Source organism: Trichechus manatus, unplaced genomic scaffold, assembly GCF_000243295.1.
Source record: "Trichechus manatus latirostris isolate Lorelei unplaced genomic scaffold, TriManLat1.0 scaffold00007, whole genome shotgun sequence".
Taxonomy (NCBI): Eukaryota; Metazoa; Chordata; class Mammalia; order Sirenia; family Trichechidae; genus Trichechus; species Trichechus manatus.
In genome coordinates, this window is record NW_004443943.1 from 13,501,325 (window position 1) to 13,525,659 (window position 24,335).

The 24,335-nt window shown below is 37.3% G+C and overlaps 1 protein-coding gene across 1 annotated transcript in view; it reads right to left on the minus strand.

Moving 5' to 3' along the window:
- Positions 1–2,466: 2,466 nt before the first annotated feature.
- Positions 2,467–24,335, minus strand: part of ASAH2 (N-acylsphingosine amidohydrolase 2) — a 61,691-nt gene continuing 39,822 nt past the window's right edge. The window contains exons 12-20 of the mRNA XM_004370126.2: positions 21,970–22,085; positions 20,784–20,878; positions 18,919–18,958; positions 17,623–17,718; positions 13,948–14,043; positions 11,049–11,195; positions 7,700–7,759; positions 4,940–5,028; positions 2,467–2,656 (exon numbers count right to left, since the gene is read on the minus strand). Of these exons, the coding sequence (XP_004370183.1) occupies positions 2,467–2,656; positions 4,940–5,028; positions 7,700–7,759; positions 11,049–11,195; positions 13,948–14,043; positions 17,623–17,718; positions 18,919–18,958; positions 20,784–20,878; positions 21,970–22,085 (929 nt within the window). The remainder of the gene's footprint in view (positions 2,657–4,939; positions 5,029–7,699; positions 7,760–11,048; positions 11,196–13,947; positions 14,044–17,622; positions 17,719–18,918; positions 18,959–20,783; positions 20,879–21,969; positions 22,086–24,335) is intronic.

Here is a 24,335-nt window from a genome sequence, read left to right on the forward strand (position 1 = left end):
ATATATACATGTATGTACCCAGAAGAAGGATCATAATGCTTTGTGAAGAAGTCAGAACATCCTTAGAAAAAAAAAGTAGGCAGGGTACAACAAATAAAATACAGACACTTGGACATGAGAAACAAAGTCTCCAAAATAATTCTCCCACCAACCCAACCCCTATTTTCCATGTTCCCCACCAACTTTCATGGTTTGGCTCCAACGAGCCACTCCCAGCAGCAGCCACCACAGACTTGGACCTGTGTTTTCATAGTAAGCAATTAAATCTTTGTGGTGTTCTTTTCTGCTCAAGAGAAAAACTGTAGTATCTATAATGCAGAGATCTGACTTTATTTTTACACACAAACTGCAGAAATAGAAGTTCATGGATTGGAAGAGATGGGGGCTAGTGAGAAAGGATGTTTCTGTGGCTTATCTGGGGCCGAGAGTACTGGTAGCCAAGTGGTTAGGTGCAGAAGGATCAGTAGATGATACAGGGGCCACCTCAGCACAGTTACCAGTGAGCGAGAGGGAATCACAGAAAAACTGAGGAAAGCCTCAATGGGAGAATGGAGGTGGTGGGAAATAATTCAGACACTCCTCTGTGTAATGAGAAATACTTTTTACAACCATTTGATAGCATCTAATATATCTGTCTGGAGTCAACTACTTTCAGAGTCACCTGCTCTTTTAGGCCTCTGAACTTTTACACTAAATACTGTGGTTTCATTTGGAAAAATTATCCTCTGAAATCCCAGATTAGTTAACTCTCCAGCAGTTAGGTTCCATAAAGAGTCTCTCAACTACTGATTCATCGAGGAGTGTTCCAGAGTCATTCCAATGTGATAAAGTATGTTTAAGTGGTTAAACTGTACATAAATGATTGTTACTATTATCATTGTCAATATCATTATTATTTTTCAAACATTAAAGTTTATTGTTGAAATAAAGGTTGATTTTTCCCTAAAATGCTAAAGCTTCTGCACACACACAGAAGTATGACTTGGATAGCCTGGGAGCTAGTTAACTTGGATCATTTTAAATGCTATTAGCACTTCCAGGCAATCAACACCAGATTGTCATATTTTACTCTTTGGGACATTAGGCTGGGTGTTTCACCATGCCTCAAATTAACTTTCAAAACAGCATTTTCCAAATTGTTTGCAGCCTCTTTCCCCCCAAATTAGAGCATCTAATACAAATGATATACAAGATGTGACTTGAAGATTCCCAAACCCATTGCTGTCAAGTGGACTGTGACTCACAGCGACACTACAGGACAGAGTAGAACTGCCCCATAGGGTTTCCAAGGCCGTACATCTTCACAGAAGTGACTAAATTACTGACTTTTAAATGCCTTCCCAGAATTTGTGTATCAAATTGAATATTTTCTCATTCAAAATAGTCATCTTTTGATGCTTACATTCATCCCAAATATGATATCACTGCTTGTCAAGGCCCAGGCAGTAGTGCAATGCTGGGTTCATGAGTAAGTCTCAATAAATAGTCTACAACTCAATGGATCCGTGAGTGAGTGACTAATGAAAGAACAAATGAATGAATTTAGAGCCTTCCCTTTTTAAGGACTGCTTTCCTAGCCAGAACCACTTTTGTTTGAATATCTACACTAATGGCAAAGCTGTGAGTTTGTTTGTTTGGGGGAGGAGTGAATTTGATCAACAAAAACAGTAAAAAATCATTTAGAACAAGTCTTGGGAAGAAGAGACACAATCAAGATGGGGTAAGGACACTTAAGAAAACATAAGGCATGATCAAAATATTACAAGTCTGACTTTCTTGTAATTGGGTTCTGAAGGCAATTGCAGAAATGATTTTAGTATCAACAACAACCCTGCACTGGGCATATCAACTCCAGGATGACTGCTTTGAAAAAGCTATGCTTATTTGAATGCAGAAAAACTGGCATGTTAATTTTTCATTTCTATATTTGGGCTCATACAGGGATGGTCAATTTTTACGTACTGTTTTTTAAATGTGATGGGGGGAAATGTCCTGTAACCTTATGCTAATCTTAAATCCACAAAAGCTCAGTTTTCCCATTTGTAAAATGATTTCTATAATTTTTTCCGGTGCTAGCATTCAATAACTCCATAAATAAATAGGTTAAACATTGTTCACACATCTTTAACAACTCTTACTAACATTTCAGAAGTTTCGTATTGAAGGGAATTATCCCTTTAAAAGGCCACAAAGCCTTAAGTAAATCATGCTTTAGGCCGTAGACCACAAGCTACATAGCTGCTGGAGCAAGATAAATGGGACACACCTCTCATACATACACACACACACACACACACACACACACACACACACACACCTCCCTCTGTCCTATTAGCAGTAAACTCTCTGTTTGTCCCCAAATAGGGACAATTATAGCAGTCAACTTGGTAGTTTACACTCACGTGAAATCAGTTTTATAAATCATACGGAGTAAAGCTGTTTTTTAATTGATTTGCCCACTTTTCACTAAGTAGATACAACTTCAAAAGCAGAAGAAGTGCCTTCAAATGAAAGCATGACTGCAGGCTTGAGAATATCCTGTTTCCGATTGTGTCCAAAGTATTTTATTCTGTAAATTCCACGCTGGGCAGTGGCCGGAATATACCATTCTATTGTTGCACTGCTCTGGCCCAGTAATCCCTTGTGCCAATAAAAACTGTGGGCAGACAACAAACAAAAAAATCCCTATTTTACTCTTAAAAATATGTGATTAGATAGCCATTTGTTCAACAAATCTTCATTAAGTACCTATATGCTAGACATTGGAGGTATAGCAATGAACAAAACAGAAAAACAAATATAAATCCCTACTTTCTAGAAGAGGAACTTTAAAGAAAAGCTATTTGCATAAATTACTTGTTCTACCCTTCTAACTACCTAAGCTATATCTATCCCAAGAAGCTTGACTCGATATTCAGAATACAGGATGTTTCTTGTCTTAGAATTGCTATAGCATCATTTTAACCATTACCATACCTTGCCTCAACTGACACTTCTTTTCTTATCTTAATTAATATAAATATATATGTACATATATATAAAAAGAAAGAGAGAGATCAGACTCTATGTTAGAGGCACTCAGAATACTATAGTGAACAAGACAGACATACAGATAGTCCCCGACTTATGACGGGTACTGTTCTGACAACTCTGTCATAAGTCAGTTCTGACATCATCAAATACCTCTTTTTTTTTTTAAGTTTTCATTATTAGTGTCATAGCCTGCTATACGGCAGTGTTTTTGAACAGTAAATCATAACATTGAACATCTTCAAGTGAACATCTGAGAATGATCACATCAGCAAATTACATGCTGCAACACTGTATGTAGTACATATTACTTATGATAAGATGTTAAAAAAAAAAAAAAAGACAATCGTAAGTGTGGTTCCTCATAACTTAAACACATTGAAAGTCAGGGACTACCTGTAGTTCAAAGTTCCATGGAATGTATATTCTCCTGGGTGGAGGTGGGAAGAAAGTCAGTAAACAAGTAAATTAGTAAATAATTTTAAAGTGATAAGTGCAATGAGGAAAATAAGACAGAACCCTCTATAAGGAGGCAGCATTTGAACTCAGTCTGAATAATAGCAAGGAGCCCACACAGATGTGAACAACATTTCAAGAAGAAGGAACAGAGCATGCAAAGTATTCTAAACCGGAACAAACTTCGTGTGGCTAGGGAACAGAGAGCAGATGAGGATTAGAACATTGTGAACTATGGGAGTGTGGCTGAAATGAGAGAAATAGATGGAGCCTAATAAATCATGTTGGTCCTTGAAGACTATGACAAGGGGTTCAGATATTCTAGATACAGTGAGACAAAATGAGCTACCTGACTGATATCCTCAGTTAGATAAAGAGCAAATTCTTTGGGCACAAAGGGTATGCTCAATAGTCTGTGTTTCTCAGTGACAGCCAGTGATCTTAATACATATTTTATGATATTGATGATAAACAAGACAGATGTCTACACATAACATCCTCAAGGTGGACTGCTAATCTGACTTTTCATTTTTGAAAATAAATCATTTTTTATTATCTATATAACCTTGTTTTACAATAAATATGTATTACTATTTTTAAAAAAATCATCTATTCCCTGGAGTCGTAAAGACCAGAGGGAAGAATTATGCCCATATTTATGGTTAACAACAAATGGACCACAGCATGGTCAAATCCTTACTTTCGGTTAACCACATGAACCAAACCAACATACATAGTTTGAGGCAATCTAAATTAGACAAAAATTGTCCATAATTTTACCCACTTCCATTTCATACCCATCTTGTGGTATGAGTTTTATAGACATGAGAACAGAAACATTCTCTTATTTAAGACACATTGTCAAATATTCAAAATATCTATTCAGCTCAGGAATTTGGTAAGAAAAGACACTGAGATGTATCTCTCTGAGGAAATTCCGTGAGCATGTTCTCTCCCTGCTTGACTGGGTAAGAGTTAAACCCTCAAATCTTTTGTGTATCAATAACTCAAATGAATAATTATTGGCAGCATATAAACATGCAATACATATCCGGTATAGGCTATTTTCCCAGGAAGAATGTCAGGCTTTCCAAAGCCATCTCAACACCTTCACCCAGCACCCCTTTCAATCAATTTGCAAGAAGTGGAGCCAGCTTTCAGGGTAATTCCTGTGACCATGAAAAATAAAACCAGAACTAACAGGTGTCCATAATAATGGAGGCCATAACTTCATTAGCACCTAATCTTACAGAAGCATACACCCTGCTGTTTTGTAGAAAAACAGAATCAAAAGGAAGTCTAATAAAATCCACCCAATATGGCCAGAATGCTCCTTGGAAATTTGATATCATTAATACCATGTATGGTTTTAGTCTTCTCATTTGTCTTCCCTGCCTTACTAGCCAACTGTTTTCAAGACTTGAAAGACAAAATATTCAATAAACATGCTCACCGAGTCTCCCAGGAGGCGTCATTATGCACTACCTGCCACAAGGCTGACGTGGCCTCGTATTTCTCCACAGTGAGGAAGGTGTGATGAGTCTGAAACACAGTTAATATAACTGATCAGGCATTACACAGTCACAAGCAGGAACCTCTCTGTAAATACCCCCTCTCCTTGTTTACCAAATGCTAACTAACAACTTGTTCAAAAATGTATTAGAATTTCATCCACATTCTTACATGTTCCTCTTAATCTATGGAATGACTTCAGAATATTCATTTATTCAGCCTACTAAAGAGCTGTGAGTTTTTTTGACAACTGAATGAAGTATAATTGTAGAGCTGTTAACAAATTGTGGAAATAAGGGCAGAGAAGAGTCTGGGGAATACACTTGAGACTTAAAAAAACATAACATCTTTATTGATCCATATTCCAAGACTTTTTCTAACCACCTCAAGATTTTGGAGGGAAAAATGGAAGCCTTTCCTCACCTTTCCATCTTCAGGTAAATGAGTTATTAGTTAACGTACTTTATGGAGTGAAAAAAGAATTGACAAGGATGTATCAATTATCCTTGTCGTGGGGTGATAAAGGCAGTCCTGATAGTTGGTCATAATGGGCTCCCAGAAACCACATCATAAGAGGATTTTATTTCCCCATTAGAAGAATATGATAATAGAGCGATTTGTTCCAGACTAAGAATTCAGCTTCAAGTAAAGCACAGATTTGAATAATATGACAAATAAAAAGATACAAAGGCCATAAATCTCCAATTTCTCTCAAAATCCTTTAGACTGATGGCAAGACTTGTGTCTAATCACCTTACCCACCACAGTCCTTCACTCCTGTTATTTACAGTTGCTCAAACATTTTTTGAATGGATGACTTATTTACAGCTAGGCCATGGGATCATTTAAAAATCTTCTCTAATTATTCAATTGATGGATCATATTTAATAAAGTTTTCATAACCACAGTGACTTGTAAAGATAGCTTCATTTCTGCCTATTTTGGACAGAGTGATATTGGGTAGGCTTTAGATGACAGAAGATAGGGTGGAACCTAGTGAATAGTATCTAGAGAACAGATTGGAGAATGGCTCTAGGCAGTTGAACATTAGGGACAAAACGCGGGACTCTTCTCTTCCACCTCCCTATCAATCTCTTCCAGATGTATAATTAGTTAATACAAGTTAATTAATCTCTGTAGGCCTCAGTTTACTTATCTGTAAAACAGTGATGATAAAACCTAACTCACTGGGTAGTAGTGAGGATTAAATTGGATTCATGTGATAATATATGTAAGGCACTTAGCCTAGTACCTGCAAATAGTAAGCATTCAATAAATGATGAGGTCGATGATGATGTGATGGTTACTGATAATAAAGGCTACCAGAGACTGTTTTATACTGTGTTCCAGAGCATTCTTAGAAATTAATACTACAGTGCTTTAAGCATTTTGTTCTTCTGCTTCTCTGTGGTAATAATGATGACAGTATTTTTCCACCCTAAGGATATCAGATGACAGCTAAATCTGCAGTTTTGATATAACACTTTGATGTCTTCAGAAAAAAAAAAATGTTATAAACATGTAAATAATATTCTGGCATAGTTTAATTTCCAAGAGAAATTATTTCAAACAGGTGCATTTGACTATCTAAGCAGCAGAACATTTTTCCCGTGTCATGTTTGACAATGTCATACTGCCAAAATTGATATTATGGCAATAATGACATTTTAAAGAACAGAAATTGGAAGGCCCATTTGAAAGAAAGATACTTTGGATTATAAGTGACTGTGGGCCCTGGGAAGAATGGCTCATCAGGTGAATGCATCCTCAGCCACAGTAAAAAATCTGGCCTTCAAATTACTTTTGTGTGCCCTGTTACTTTTTCCTCTATATACTTTTTTGTTTGAATTTTTACAACTAGAATGTATGTATTGTTCGTGTAGTTACAAGAACATTCTTAAAAAAGTTACAGAAGAGTAAAATTACTTCATTTATACATATATATAGACTTTATCATATATATGACATATGCTAATAACAAAAAATTCTAAAATGATATGTAACAAACTAATAGTTTATAGTGATTTCCTCTGGAAAGCAGGTTTGTAGAGAGAGGGATACTTCTCTACACTATTCCCTTCTATGACATTTGTTTTTACTTGAGGCATGGTATTTCTTGTGTCATTTTTCAAGACTAAATAAATAAACGCCCTATTAGTGCCAGTAGTAAGGAATAGGGAAATGGCCATTACAGGAAAATATAAAGCATGTGGGCCAGGGCTCCATGCCAGTAGAGTATCCACCCAGGTGATCCATAGTAATTCCACAATGACAGAGACAGGACCAGAGACAGCAATACTGGAGGAGGTGGAGAGAGCCAAAAACAGAGGAAGAAGAAGCCAAAGAACACTTCACCTGCTTGGCCCTTGAATTATTTTATCAAATGTACTAGAATTTCACATATGAACACATAAATGGGATGTGTTCATATTAACTTCTTCTCTAGAGACAAGGCAGTGCTACATGCATTGTTCTGTACATGGCCCAAAGGAGAGCCCATCAAATGTTTCCTGTGTACTTTTTTCCCGGACTCAATTCCACATTAACTATACCATTGGAAATCTTTCCACACCTAGAGAACAAAAGTCGAAAAGATTTGCCACATTTTATCTTTATGTTGTTAACCTCTAGAGGGATAGTCAAATAAATCAAAAGGCTAAAACATGGATTTACATTTTTAAAAAGAATCATTGGTGTTTACCTGGTTTTCTGCTGAATTCTTTGGGTTTGCACCTACAAATGTAACTTTAGCAACTTCTCCCTGAAAAAAAAAGTCATGAGTTCTAATTAAAGGATTTTTTACTTTGCTCATATTTATGGCATAATTATTTATATGTTCTACAATTCTAGGTGCCTGGATAGATTCTGTTCTATTCATTCAAGTGAGTTATCTTCCAAGAATATTAGAGAAATCACCCTTGCAACAATGGATGCAGGAATTTTTTACCAATGAATTACTCCAGAATTTTTGGCCAATGAATTTGTTTGTGGTAGATTTAAATATAGATGAAGAGTTAGAACTACAGTTAGTATTAATTATAGCACATTAAAATGGCTTCTTCACCACTTGGTGTATGCCCCCCTGCCCCCCATCCCTGCCAACACACACAGACAGGGGATGTACTGAATCAAATAAGAACATTTGACACTTTCCATGGGCAATTTATACTTATATTTATGCTTATCCAAGATGGAGTGTTATAGCACAGATTTAGCTTCCCCCATAAAATAACTAAAAAACTGGGCAAAATTTATAAAACAATGTTTTTTTTAAGACAGTGAGCCTCAAGCAATCAAAGACAGTGATCCTTGAGAGGCAGAAAATAAACAAGATGAGCCCTACAATCATCTCAACTTAATGCCTTCAGAGAGTTTACAGGCCATGACACAAGAAAGCAGAATTCAGTTGAAGCTAGGTAGTATTCTTAAATTGAGGATATGGAGATGGAAGTCCATGGAGGCCAAAGAGTCTTGATTTCACAGGGTAGAGTACCGGAGAGAGAGAAGAGTATCAAAGAGTGGACAGCTGCAGAGCTGCAGAGATAGAGAACTCTAGAAATTTGCAGAGGGCTTCCCTCAACTCTGCATGCACGGGAGGGAACTATCTGAAGCCAGTGGAATCTGTGGACAGGTAAATTAAAGGCTGGGGCAAACTTGAAAATGGTCTGAGGTATGAATGTACTCCTCAGCCCACCCAGATCCGTCACCAAAGATTGAAAGCCTTAATCTTCGAGGCATTTAACCATAACCTTTGACCAATCACTGGCTGAACATTAAGCTATGCAATCACAGGGGTAACACCCAGAGATCCAGATTTAAATATAAAACTGAGAATAAAAAAACTGAGCAGAAACCTCAGCAGTTATAGTTCAGGAAAGACTGACTTTATCAATTAAGTTCAAGCAAGATATAAATAAACAAGCAAACCACAACGCTCAGTGGTGAAGAGAGTGAAGTCAGAAATAGAGTTGCCACAATATATTCAAAAAATCCAGTATTTAACAAAAAATGCTGAGATATAAAAACAAGAAAGCATGACCTATATTAAGAGGAAAAAGCAACAATCGAACTATCTCTGGGTGTCCCCAGATGCTGGATTCTGCAAACAAAAACCTCAAGCAGTTATACAAAAATGTTCTAAAAACTAATAGAAATCATATTTAAAAAACTAAGGGAAAGTATGATGACAATGACTTAACAAACAGAGAACCTCAATAAAGAGAAATTATTAAAAAGAATCATATGTAAATTCTGGAGTTGCAAATTACAATAACCAATATGAAATTTCATTAGAGAAGCTCAACAGATGTGAGTTGACAGAAGAAAGGATAAGTGAACTTGAAAATAGATCAATTTATATTATCCTATCTGAGTAACACAGAAAAAATAGATTGAAGAAAAATAAACAGAGCCTCAGAGACCCAGAGACATGTGGGACATCAAGTGTACCAACCTTTGTGAAACAGGAATACGAGAAGTAGAGGAAAGAGAGAAAGGGAAACAACTTTTTTTTAAAGAAATAGTAGCTGAAAATCTAAATACAAAATTTGATGAAAATTACTTTATAGATTCAAGCAGTATAATCACAAAGAGATTCACACTTAGATACACTGTATCAAACTGGCGGAAGACATAGACAAAGAGAACATTTTGAAAGCAGCCAAGAGCAAAATAACTCATGTCTTACAGAAGAACTACAATAAGATGAACATATTGACTTCTTATCAGAAACAGAAACTTATTAGAAACACAAGGCAACGGGCTGGCATATTCCAAGTGGTAAAAGAAAAAAATTCATCAGTCAAGAATGCAGCAAAAATATTCTTCAAAAACAAAGGCAAAATAACAACATTCCCAGATAAATAAAGACAGAGGATTTGTTGCTAGCAGAACTACCTTACAGAGAATACCAAAGGAAGTCCTCAGACTGAAAGGAAATGACAGCAGATGGTAACTCAAATTCTTTAGAAGAAAAGTATCAAAAATGCTGAATATATGCGTAAATATAAAAGATTCTATAAATATATTTTCCATATCTCCCAGAAAAGAAATCCAGAAAGTAAAAAGCAAACCTGCGTTTATTATCAGACGACGTAATTCTTTATGTAGAAATTCCTAAGGAACACACAGAAAACTAGAAGAACTAATAAAATATTTAGCAAGGCTACAGAACACAAACAAGATCAATATACAAATACAGGTATCCCCTGCTTTTGGAAAGTTCACTTTATGCCACTTCACTTTTACAAAAGGCCTGCTTTAGTATCTGTTAGTACCGAAAGAAATTCGAAAAGGATTTTCACTTTTATGAAAAAAGGCAAAAATCAGAACTAGCATTCAGCATTTGTTTTGCAAAGAGCCGTTAAAGAGGCAGCACACACCCGAGCAACCAAAGTGGCATCGCCAAGCTCCTTCCCTGGGAACTACACTCAGCATCAAGCTGCCATAGCTTTGAACTGTCTGTGAGCATCTGTGTGTTATCTCAATTTATTTTGTGCTTCTGTTAGCAAGCTGTGTCCTGAGGTATCAGAAAAGCCTAAGAGAGCTCGTAAGTATTTTATGTGTTATTTGATATGATTTGGTAGGTTATTTTTTGGGTCTGGGAACACTAAAAAAATTTTCCCATATAAATTAATGGTAATTGCTTCTTTGCTTTACACTATTTCGGCTTACAAAAGGTTTCATAGGAACACTCTACTTTTGGATAGCGGGGGAAACCTGTGGTAGTGGTACAAATCCTGTTTCATTTCTAAATGCTTTTCCTATCCTTGATTTAAGTGACAACTTCTCTCAGTCCCAGTGAATAGTTCCATCACCATGCATTTAAGAAGAAATGGAATAGTTTGGATTTAGAAATTAAATATTATGTAATTACTACCTGAAAAATAAATATTTTCCTCAGTCTCATTATTACTTTTGCAGAGCCTTGCAGAGATAAGAATAATTATCAAAATTATCCCTACTAACATCTGGGCAGGTGGTGACATTAAATACCACCACCCCCAAAAATAAGCATCTGAAGGATTTCAAGATCTTTTTGTGAGTCTTACCACTCTGTATTCTCGTTTTGCTGGCTGTAGAACATCCCCAAAATTTTTGCCTGCTGGTGTTCTATCCACAGTATTAAGAATTAAAGGGGTTATCAGTTTTGTGAAAAACGGAGGCTCTGGACCTCTGCTCAGGTTGGCTACCGTGTCCTAAAACAGAGAGCATTTGTTTAAGGAGAGTATAATGTAGAGACAAAGACTCTTTCCCCCGGCTCCCAGCCTCAGATATGCCTTCACATGCAAACACACACACTCACACTCCAAGAGCTAACAATCTTTAATAAAATATGAGGGGAACCTTGCTCAAATGTAAGCCTAACCCATTGCCATCGAGTCGATTCCAACTCATAGTGACCCTGTAGGACAGAGTAGAACTGCCCTGTAGGGTTTCCAAGAAGCGGCCAGTGGATTCGAACTGCCAATCTTTTTGTTAGCAATCAAGTTCTTAAACCACTATACCACCAGGGCTCCGAAATGTAAGCTTAGATGTCCATAATTTAAATTTTTGTCATTAGAAGAAAAGTTTTGGTCAGAGGCAACATTTTCATGCCCATAGAGAGTACATCCAGTGATCAGAGTGCAAGCTTAGAAATAAATGACTCAGGTTTAAGCTTTGGTACTGTGATTTCTTAGTTAGGTACCTTTGGATAGGGCCCTAATTTATAAGCCTTTATAACATGGCACTATTACTATTCTTTTAATTTTAAAAAAGTATTCAGCCTCACCAACCCAGAGTCAATACCAAGTCTTTTTCCTGAATTCTTTACTAATTAAAGATTATAATAACATATTGTTAACTTAAAATTCAAGATTAACCTACATTCTGTCTGGTTTAATCTGTTTTCCACAAAATTTACCACCTTTAAAAGTGTCGTCAAAACGTTAATCACAAATTTTAAATATCCCTTCAAGTGTATTTAACATACTTTAATCCTCATATATTTAATCTTTACAACAACCATATGAGATAGGTATACCATATTTTTAAGACCAATAACATGCACCTTTTACGTTTGTTTGCCAACCACTCCCCCCCCGCCACTATAGCACCACTATGCCAATTTTTTTTACATGTTACTGTGAAAAAAAATTAGCACAACATGCTTATGAAAATTTCTTGCAGTGGGGAGGGAGCAGTTGGCAAACAAATGTAGAAGGCACGCATTATTTGCATAAGAATATGTTATACTACCATTTTCATTTTTCAAATGCGAAAATAGACTTGGAGATACTCATTGATTTTCTCAAGATCACATAGCTAGTCTTAAAATGTATAACTACAAAGTTGACTGTGAAATAAATTTCCTAACGTGAATTGCATTTTTCTTCACAAAATATCACCATAATATCTGAACACTCTAGTTCAACAGCAGGAACCCTGCTGGTGCAATAGTTAAGCACTTGGCTGCTAAACAAAAGGTTAGCAGTTCAAACCCACCAACCTCTCCATGGGAGAAAAAGTGTGGTGATCTTCTCTGGTAAAGATTATAGCCTAGAAAACTCTATAGGGCAGTTCTACTCTGTCCTACAGGGACAGCTATGAGTTGGAATCAACTCGACAGCACACAACAGTTCCATAACAAGAACTACAGATCTACAACTGTAATGAAACTTAAACAGTGATTATTTCTAATGATGGCTTAAAGGTTTATACTTTTCTGCGTGATCTAAAATAGGTATAGGTTTTATGATAAAAAATAAAGATACTTTTACTTAAAAATAGTACCAGTCCCAAAATTGAGAGGAAAACAATAATCAGGTAATTGAAATATATCCAAAAGTAAATAAATATACTGAAATTTCAAACACACAATCACCAACTAATTAGATCAAAACATAGGGCATTGCCAATATTCAACTATTTTGACCTATAGAAACAGCAATCTCATTTGTTTCAATCTAATATATTCAAGCTTTTTTTAAAAGGGCGTTATTGTCTTTGCTATGCCATAACCGTTTAATAACTTTTATTGGGGCTGTTGGTATATGAGGGTCTGTTTATTATTTTAAGTTACTTATCCTACTTGTTCACTAACCTTATGACACTGTAATGCAGCTTCATAAATAACTGTATCCAAAAAGGAAGACTTCCACAAGTGAAGTTCCTTTAAGTCAAGTAAACTTGTGTATGTGCGTATATTTTAGGTAGATACAAAGTATGTGTTCCAAGGTACTACTGTATTTCATTGAATATAAGACTCCACTGATTATTATTATTTTTTGAACCACCAAGAAAGTAAAAACATGCTATTAATTATAACTGTCAGATTCCACAGGTTGAAAAATACATCTTAATTTCAGAGATGTTAACCAAAAAAAAAAAAAAAACCCAAACCCACTGCCGTCAAGTCGATTCCATTCCAACTCATAGCAACCTTATAGGACAGAGTAGAATTCTCCATAGGGTTTCCAAGCAGCGCCTGGTGGATTCAAACTGCCAATCTTTTGGTTGGCAGCCGTAGCTCTTAACCACTATGCCATCAGGGTTTCCTCAGAGATGTTATAAAGTATAAAATGAGTATCTTAGAATCAATGACCTGCTCAACTCATGAAGTGATTGGAGAAACTCTGTCAGAATTAGAGATCTCTGATTTGATTCCCAGTTCAAGTAAGCCTGGTCACTTACGATCTATGAGCCTAGCTGCTCATCTGAAAAATGAGGGGAAAAAATGATACCACTTTATGTCTCACGATGATTAGCAGGATAACTATATCTAAAAAAAAACTGCCAACACCAAAGGATGTGAACTGAATATAAATTTCAAGTTTTGAAAGTAACTGAACACTTGAAGTTAAGGCTCTCTTTTGCTTCCCTCTCATCTCTCCAACCCTGAGGCGTGCGCGCACACACGCACACACACACACACACACACACACACACACACACACTATATTTGATTACCGTAGCAATGGCCTTAGCAAGGCCTCTGAAGAGCTGGATGTAAGCAGACAGAGTATGTGGCCCATAAATAGTAGATGCTGCCTCATACCTCTGAACCTGCAGGAGAGGCAGGGGAGAGTTGGATATGGTTCTGTACTTCCCAATTCATTTACAGAGGTGTCACATCTTAGGTGAGGGATGATGCTTGAACATCTCACATAATTCAAAATTGCCATGATTCAAGGTTAATTATGACAGAGGAAGGTAGGCATTTCCATTTACCAGCCAAATTCAATGGCTCCATCAACTACTTGTTAAAGGTAGTGGGTTCTCTTGGCTTATGCCATTTGGAATGTTGTTCTATTTAATCCGAAATACAGTAATAACTCCTAAATTTATGCCTATTGACAGTGCCTAAAATATAAATGTTTTCCTCCCAACACACACAAGAGAAAAAATAAAGAAAATGGATAGTCTTAGTAACTCCTGGATGAACTGAGTGCTCATAGTACTATCTGGAGGAGGACATTTAGCGCACATCAGCTGTAAACCAGAGCCAACTACCTCTCCTTTTACCTGAATTTTGGGTGTTCCACAGGAATCTCAATTCATCAAATCTAAAATGGAACCTATTCCAGATTTGCCAGCTTTTCCCTGCAGCATTCTTCCAGTCTCCCATCCTTCTAATCTCCCAAGTGAGAATCATCTGGCAGTCACCTTAGACTTCTCTGTCTCCCTCATCCTACATCCTATAAGTCTACGAATCTTGTCATTCTGTTGTTAGGTGCCGTCAAGTTGGTTCCAACTCATAGCGACCTTATGTACAACAGAACAAAACACTGCTCGGTCCTGCACCATTTTCACAATCATTGCTATGCTTGAGCCCATTATTGCAGCCACTGTGTCAATCCATCTCCTTGAAGGTCTTCCTCTTTTTTGTTGACCCTCTACTTTACCAAGCATGATGTCCTTCTCCAGGGACTGGTCCCTCCTGATAACATGTGCAAAATACATAAGACGAAGTCTTACCGTTCTCCCTTCTAAGCAGCATTCTGGCTGTACTTCTTCTAAGACAGATTTGTTCATTCTTTTGGCAGTTCATGGTATGCTCAATATTCTTCGTCAACACCATAATTCAAAGGCATCAATTCTTTTTCTGTCTTCTTTATTCACTGTCAAGCTTTCACATGCATATGAGGTGACTGAAAATATCATGGCTTGGGTCAGGCACACCTTAATCTTCAAGCTGACATTTTTCCTTTTTGACACTTTAAAGAGGTCTTTTGCAGCAGATCTGCCCAATGCAATACATCATTTGATTTCTTGACTGCTGCTTCCATGGGTGTTGACTGTAGAGCCAAGTAAAATGAAATCCTTGACAACTTCAATCTTTTCTCTGTTTATCAGGATGTTGCTTATTGGCCCAGTTGTGAGGACTTTTTTCTTTACGTTGAGGTGTAATCCATACTGAAGGCTGTGGTCTTCCATCTTTATCAGTAAGTGCTTCAAGTCCTCTTCACTTTCAGCAAGCAAGGTTGTGTCTTCTCCATATTACAGGTTGTTAATGAGTCTTTCTCCAATCCTGATGCAGTCTCCTTCTTCATATAGTGCAGCTTCTCAGATTATTTGCTCAGCATACAGATTGAATAAGTATGGTGAAAGGATAAAACCCTGACACACACCTTTCCTGACTTCAAACCATACAGTATTCCCTTGTTCTGTCATTCTACCTCCTTAAAAATCCCTTGAGTTCTTCCATTTTGCTCTCTTTACTGCTTTTACTTTAGTTCAAACCCTTATCTCTCACCCAGATTATAACTACAGCTTCTTAATTAGTTTTCTCTCTCTCGATTTACCGTTCCAATATGTTTTCTGCACTGCCATCCTAGTGGCGTATCTAAATCACAGATTTGATCAGAGCATTCTCTTGCTTTGAATCCTACTGCAGTTGTCTCAAAATTTTTCTTATTGAGTCAAAACTCTGTAGCATAGCATATAAGGTCCACCATCAACTAAGCCCTGCCTCCCCCTCAGCATGCTTTCTCTATGGCACTCAACTAATTATGGTCCTTTAAATATGATAAATTTGCACCTCTGGACCTCTGCATACGTAACTCCCTCTGTATGGACACCTTCCTAACTTTATTTGCCTGAACTCAGACAGACATTACATCTTCCCAAAAGTCTGCCTGTTCCCATCCTCAAATATCCAATCTAGACTGGTAATCTTTCTCTGTGTTTTCATACACCTTGTGCATGTCTTTCAAAGAATGTAATCATCTGCTTTCTTCTATGCCTTCCCACTAGACCATTAAATTCTAGTGGTCTTTAGCACAGGGACAGAGTCTTATTTATTGTTATGGCCCCTAGTCAGTGGCTAGTATAGCATGTATCACAACACATACTTGTCAAATGAGCAAATGAATGAATAGTAATTCTTGCAGGAGCATGTCTCCAAACCAGGAGACAATCTAGTAGGGGTTCCTAACCTTGTTTTTCTCATGGACTCCTTTGGCAGCCTGTTGAGGCCTATGGACCCCTCAGAATAATGCTTCTAAATGCATAAAATAAAACATATGGGATTGATAAAGCAAACCAGTTAGATCGAAATACACTTACCAAACTATGATAGACCAACTTTGTGGTATAGTACCTAGTCATATAGGTACTTTTTAATTATATTATTAAATAATAAGATCTAGCAGTGGATCTAATAACTACTGTGATTTCAAAACAGCAATAAATACTTCAAGATCTGCAATAACTGTATGCGATATAAAAATATTTCTAGTTCCTACTAGTATCAAAATCAGAGGTACTGCTAATGCTACTGTGGTGTAGTGTCAAAATTTAAAATTGGGGGAAATACTAAATGTCAGTTAGATAGTAGTAGAAAAAAACATGTAATTTTTCCCATCTAAGTTTGCCCCAGTTAAGAACTTTTATTCAACAGGATTTCTTCTAAGGCAGGGACATTTACTAAAGGCAACAAAGAGCAGTGGAGCAGATTCCACCACTGGTATTACTGAGCATTTGTCAAGGGGTAGACTGTATTGGATATATTAGAGATCATTAGTTATGGGACTCTTGGACTGTTTTCGTGTTTTAACTACTATTGTTAAAAAATTATTTGGCCTACTTTCTGAACTATTCATAAAACAAACAAACAACGATAACATCAAAAAAAGAAAAAGAAAGAAAGACATATTGACAGCCACCAGCCTGCCCTAAACTCTTTGACACTCTGTTTCTTAATCTATAACATGGATATAGTAATAGCTAACTCCAGGGCTAGTTTTAGTGTTACTGAAGAGCACATGTGCAAAGTGCTTAGCTACTGCAGTCAATACATTGTAACTATCAACAGGAGTCTTCCCAGGTTCTGCAGAGGCTTAAGGCACCAGATGCATTATGGATAGCTAGGAGTGTTGCATGCCACAACCCAGGCTTATTTCCTGTACCCCTAACAAAATAATTTATTTCAGGGAAGGTGGAAGTCAGTGAAACTAGAATTCTGACCTTGGAAATAATGAATAAGGAATTTCCAAACACAATCTCTGACTTATTATTCTCTTATCTGCCCTAAGGCAAAATCATGTCACAGAAACATGATTGGGGAAGTCTAGAAAGAAAATCTGCATTTGGCAGAGTGACCTTGGTGTAATTTATTTAAATGACGAGAAAGTTTTACTTTACCTGGTATTCTTCATAGGTGGTAATGTAATGTGTATAAACATTGCATAGACCCGAAATAACAACAGTCATATTCTGCATCCCGTAAGATGCAAATTCCTAGGGGGAAAGGCAGAGCCCAATGAAATTACTCTTCATCTTAAAGTATATTAACATTCAAGACACTCTTCCTGCACAGTCATAACTTTGAATTATCAGTGTAACAGGTCTGTCTTAGCCAAATTCTTCCTAATGGTAAAAACTTATGATACAAGATACCTTGATGATAAGTTAGAGTCATAACTCTGCACTCTAATTAGGCAAGTCGATGGATCTATGAACATCTTAATGATTGCATCTGCAGAGGCAGAAGCTTCTTATTACTAAATTACAAATATTTTATCAATTTCCTAAAAATGATTACAGGTAGAGGTTAGCTAACCAGAGCAGTTATTTCCAGATCCAAGTAACAAGATATTTGTTGATTATGTCATTTTAGAACCTTTTTCAATACTTCCTGATTATAAACAAAATCATAAGTGAGAATAAAATGCAGAATTCCCAACATGTGACACATTTTATGTAAACTGTTTACGTGAATTTAAGATGTTAAGGTACTTAAGAGTTATTTGTTATTTAATCTACAAAACCATTGCAACTTTTAAATTATTAATACATAAATACCAATAAAATATTTTCAATTTGACCACAATTCCCTTATAGTTTTAGTTTGGCCCTTATACCACCAGTGTTTCATAGTTACATCTAACCATTACTTTCAAGAAGTACGAAAATCTAGTCATCTTCAAAAAACAAAACAAACCCATTGCTATTGAGTTGACTGCGACTCACAGAGACCCTAGGACAGAGCAGAACTGCCCCCATTGGATTTCCAAGGCTGTAAATATTTATGAAAGCAGACCGCCAATCTTTCTCCAGTAGATCGGGCTGGTGGGCTCGAACTGCTAACCTTTCGGCTGGCAGCCAAGCACTTAACCACTGAGCCTGTAGGGCTGCTTCCACTTATCTTAACCAAAACCCCCTGCCATCGAGTCGATTCTGACTCACAGTGACCCTACAGGACAGAGTAGAACTGCCCTATAGGGTTTCCAAAGCTGTAAATTTTTATGGAAGCAGACTGCCACATCTTTCTCCTACGTTAGTCATCTTACGAAGGATAAATTTAAAAGGTGCTAAATCATACGAGTCGGAATCAACAGCAATGGGTTTTAGATCATAGAGGTAGTGATTTTTTTTTCCTCTTCACCAAATATGAATACATTTAGGAATTCAGATTTAGATATTTCATTTTTAACTTACTGCTTGAACAGCCTCCCGAAGTCTTCGTCCAGACATGGTCCTGAGTCAAGAAAACAGAATTACCTAAGTGTTTTCCTATTTAAAATGTGTTTGCAGTATACAGAAAGCCTTGTAGTGAAAGCCAAAAAGTTATCCTGGCTCATTACACAGCAGTGAAGTACGTAGAAACTCAATGACCATGCAAAGCGAAAACTGAACTTTTTTTCTTGTCTGTCCAATCTTCAAAATATATTTAGAAACAATTCGAATCTGAAAACAGTCAACTAACCAAAGGAGAGAAACAGAATCAGGGAGTATCACTGGCAAAAGATCATAATCATTTTTCATTCACTGACTCAACAAAATGTATCGGTTATATTCTATGTTATAAGAACCAAGACAGGTAGAGACTGTACTGTTCCTGCCCGCAAGAAACTGACCATTTCACTCATTTACTTAGTCCTTCAATCAAACACTGAACACTTACTGTGTGCCAGGCCCACTTCTAAGTGCTAAGGATTCAGCAGTATGGAGCTTACATTCTACTGAGCAGAGATAGTCAAAAAGCAAATTAAAAAATGAGGCAATAGTTAAGTGCTATGGAGAATAATAACGCAGAGTAAGGATGAAAGGGCGTGATGGTAATCGCGATGGTGATGGTGGTGACGTGGTTGTGGTGATGTGGTTGAGGTGATGGTGGATGAAGGTTATCTTGTATAGTATAACCCGGACTGGCATCTTTGTTAAGGTGAGATTTGATCAGAGAATTGAAGGAATAAAAGAGCCACCATGAGGATAACTAGAGGGAGAGTATTCCATGCAAAGGGCATCATAAGTTGAAAGATCCTGAAAAAGAATCATGCTTGGTGAGTCTGGGAACTGCAGTGAGGCCAAGGTGGCTGCAGGAGCGGTGGGTAAGGGGTGGCTGAAGCAAAGTACTGAGAAATCAGATCAGAGAGGTTGCTGAAGGCCAGATTAAGTACGGTCTTGTAGAATATTATAATGGTTTGAGGATTAACTAGATTGAGATGGGAAGGTATATTGGAAGGTATAAGGCTACCGTGTAATTGAGAAAAGACAATAGAGAGGCAAGGAGGAAAGCAAAGAGACCAAACAGGAGATACTGCAATAAGCCACATGAGAGATAACGGAGGCTTAGATCAGAGAGAAAGTGATAGAAAGTGTTGGGTAGAATGCATAGAAGTTGCTGATGGACTGAATTAGAGAAAAGAGAAAAAGAAAGGATTCAAGTATGACTCCCAGATTTAGGGCCTGTGCAATTGGAAGGATATAAAATTGACATTTACTGAGATAGGAAAGACTGCATAGAGAGTAGCTTTAAAACATCCCTCCATATTTTTAATGTCTAAATTAATTGTTCCAAGTACATATATTTTAATATTATTTCAAGTCTTTCTACTGACATAATAATTCACAGTATCATTGTAGAGTAAAACCTGCAAAAGCCAGAACCTGTGTAAGGCGGAAACCTGTCAGCAAAGGAAAACGCAAATATTTTCCACCAAAACAAGCGAAAAAAGAGTGGTAAGACTGCACCCTGTCAAAGACAGAAAACTTGCAAGATCCAGCAAAACAAGGTAGTCCCATCCAGTTCCAGCTCTCACAGATTTCACTGTAATTTGGAATGATAAGTTTTCCAATTTTCATGTTTGCTTCAATGATGCCTGGAGTTACCCTACCAGTAGTAGATGTGGGCATACTCATTCTTCAGAGGTCCCCCAACAAAAGATGGTAGAAATATCTGTCACTGTTGTAAAATCTAATACAGCAGGATCAAAGGGGCTAATAGAGAATTACCTGCCAGTGGTTACAACAGAAACACACACAAGAAATACATGTTTAACTAAGAAATAAAAAGAACTTACGTAAATTCCCCTGGGATGGCAGATATGGCCAAAGACCCAAGAGTAATAAGCTGAACATCAACAATATCTGGGTGCCAAGGGTGAGGTTTTGTCAGCTGAGAAGCCAAAACACAAAAATTGTGTTAGGAATATTATTTTTTCTATGGTTAAGAGAGAGATGATGTTCACAAAAATTCCTTTATTAAAGGATTTAAAATGTTTTCAACTGGTTTTGGTCTTTCATCCTAAGTTTTCTCTCTAATTCATGATATACTATTAAATATTCTATTTGGGTATTTATGTTTTGGTTACAACCTTTGAATCTCAAATGCCAATGACCCAATAACATGGATTTATTTTCTCATCAGTGAGGTTTTGGGTGGATTTCTCATTGTGGAATAAATCACAACATGTAACAGACAACCAAGGGTTCTCCTAGAGTACTGTGGTGACTTTCCTTATAGAAAATTAAAGTCTTTTACAGGCATTCCATGATTTAGAATATGTTAACTTAAGGATTTCTCTTTTACTCTAATACAACTCTAAGTTTTCAGTTCCCAAGTCTTGCCTTCTTTTTCAAAGTCTCTCCAAAAGGATCCTATCCTTTTCCAAATTCAGACTGGTGTAGAACCTTCCCCTCCACTTCCTTTCTTCTTTCCTGTGAATTTTAATTTCTATTTAAAAATTTTCTATCTTGGCAATCCATGCTTTTATGAACACTGGATGATCTTTTAACATTTAGAACGTCAAAATACTGTTCCAAAGCAGTGTTAAAACAAGACTGCTTTAGTTAGTAATGTTGCCTGAAGGTAAGAAAATTGAGACATGATAATGTTCCTTTATACATGACCAGAGATAGTCTCCTCTTCAGAGAATTGCGTGTAGACTCCCTTCATAGAGCCAATATGAACGAATTCTGAATAAGATATATGTTAATCTTATCTGTCCTTCCCAATTGTTCTAATTGTTCCTTTTAATTATCATAGATGCAAAAAGCTAGATTAGTATATATAATAATTATGCCCTTTATTTCTTAGATTTAGACTCATAGCAACCATATTTTAAATTAATCCACATAAAAATTTAATGTGAGAATAGCTGAATAACACTTCCTATGTCAACAGAAATCTACCATTCATTATCTGACAATTCACAATTTAAAAGATAACAATATATTAATTTCAATATGATAATTAACCTGCATTACCTCACCAGTGTGAAGAAGGATTGGCTTTGGTTTATGACATTTTTTGATTTCTTCAGATGGCTGGCCCATGAGTTGGTCCCGAATGATGTCCCAAAAAGGATCCCCTTCTGTTTTCCCTATTAGAAATGTTATATTTAAAATGATTTCTTGAACCAACCCTGTGAAAAAGTCATCATTTTCATGAATATTGTACAGCAATTCTTTTAAGAGCTTCAGAGATATTATTAAGGTTGCTGAATGATACCAGTTGGAGTAATAGAAGAGGCAAAATATCCTGTACATCCTAAAATAGGAATATTTAATTAATTAGATCCTCATTGTGGTCAGTAGACTAAAAGCACACATTTTTTCAACATCCTTAAAGATGTAGTTCTATCGCTGTTGCTCACCTACATTGTAAGCAAAAACAATCTAAAATAATTAGCTCTAGATATGTGACATGCTTTGTTGCTAACTGAAAGGTTAGAGGTTGAAGTCCACCCAGAGTCACCTCAAAAGAAAGGCCTGGCAATCAACTTCTGAAAGGTCAGCCACTGAAAATCCTATGGAGCACAGTGCTTCTCTGACACATACGGGGTTGCCATGAGTCTGAACTGACTCGACAGCAACCAGTGGTGATGATAGAACATTATACTTAATGGTGAAAGGCTGAATGTTTTTCCCCCAAGGTCAGGAACAAGACAATCCTTGCCACTTCTATTCAACATGTACTGGAAGTTCTAACCAGGACAATTAGGCAAGAAAAAGAAAGAAAAGGCATCCAGGTTGGAAAGAAATAAGTACAACTATCTCTGTTTATAGATGACATGCTCTTACATAGAAAAAACCCTAAAGAATCCACTAAAAACTGTTAGACCTAATAAACGAGTTCAGTAAGATTTTAGGATACAATATCAATATACAGAAATCAGCTGTACTTCTATATACTTGCAATGAACAATTTAAAGATTAAAGAAAACAATTCCATTTACAATAGGAACAAAAGGAAAAAACAATAACAAACTTTTAATTAAAAAGTGCAAAATTTATACTCTGGAAACTACAAAACATTGTTGAAATAAAGAAGATCTATCACATTTTTCACATATAGCGTGCCCACGTGAATAGCATTAAAACGCATGTATAGCGCGGAAATAACGAAATTATGTTAAAAGTTCTCACATAACTGCGCCGCCCCCATGCATATACCGTGCATGTGTCATGGCATTTCACGAAGTGAATTTTAGCCTTATTCACCCTCATTCAATAGTCCAGAAATGTTACTTTTGATTATATTTGTATAATAAAGTATAACCCGTGGTCAGGAAGTCATGGATCGAGTTTGGTAGTACCCCAGTAATGGGAAAATAAACAGTTGAAACTGTGTTTGCTCTAGGGCAGTTTGCGGCCTGGCCTGAGAGTGGTGGAATTCCTTGCAGTTTTTCTGCGCCCAGGTACATCGCACCAAAGACAGGCAGAGAGTCTGGTGGAGGGCTGCCACTGGGCTGCCACAGCCCAAGCATGAGCTGGTTCCACAATGGCCAAGGGCCGTTGCCCGTGTGTGCCCGTGTCCACAGTGCCGACCCCTCGTGAAGCCAGGCGGCAGGACGGTGCAGGTACAGCCCCCAGCTTCGGGGGCTCAGGGGCCGCCAGTTGCACCAGTGTCGTCCACGCGAAGGACGCGCAACCTCTCTGCACCCACGGCTCTCATGCCCGCCCCAAGGCATCAGCGCGGGCAGGAGGTTCAAATGGGATGCGCGTGGCAGCCGGCCAACCAGGCAGCGGGGTGGAATAAACACGGCTGCGGCGCATCGGCCTCCCTCACCCGCCGGCAAGGCCTCTCCTGCCGAGAGCGCACGCAGACCCGCGCACACCTGGGCTGAGGGCAGCTGCCCTGGCGAAGGCCGTTTCTGGGGCGGAAAAAGTGATTTTTTTCTGCATTGGAGAAAGCAGTTTTCGGAGCAGGGAAGGAGTCCTGCCGGGAGAGGAGCTTATTTAGAAATTCGAGGGTAGGCTGGTGAGGGTCTGTCACTGGGAACTACACCTCCTGTCAACAGACACTAAGATAAAGATTTAACATTAAATTCGTTGGACAGAAAAAAAAATGGAACTCTGAAGCATGTAAAAAAAACATTGGTATAGCGCACTCTTGAAAATAACGCGTGGGGTGTTGTGCTGTATACAAAAACATATAACCAGGTGTTATTTGCATAAAAATGTGGGAAATAAATGAGAAAACGTGCCATGTTCATGGATCAGAACACCTAATATTGTTTAAATGACAATACTACCAAAATAGATATACAGATTCAACAGATTCCCCGCTGACTTCTTGTAGAAACTGACAAGCTGATTCTAAAATTCATATGGAATTCCGAGGAACCAAA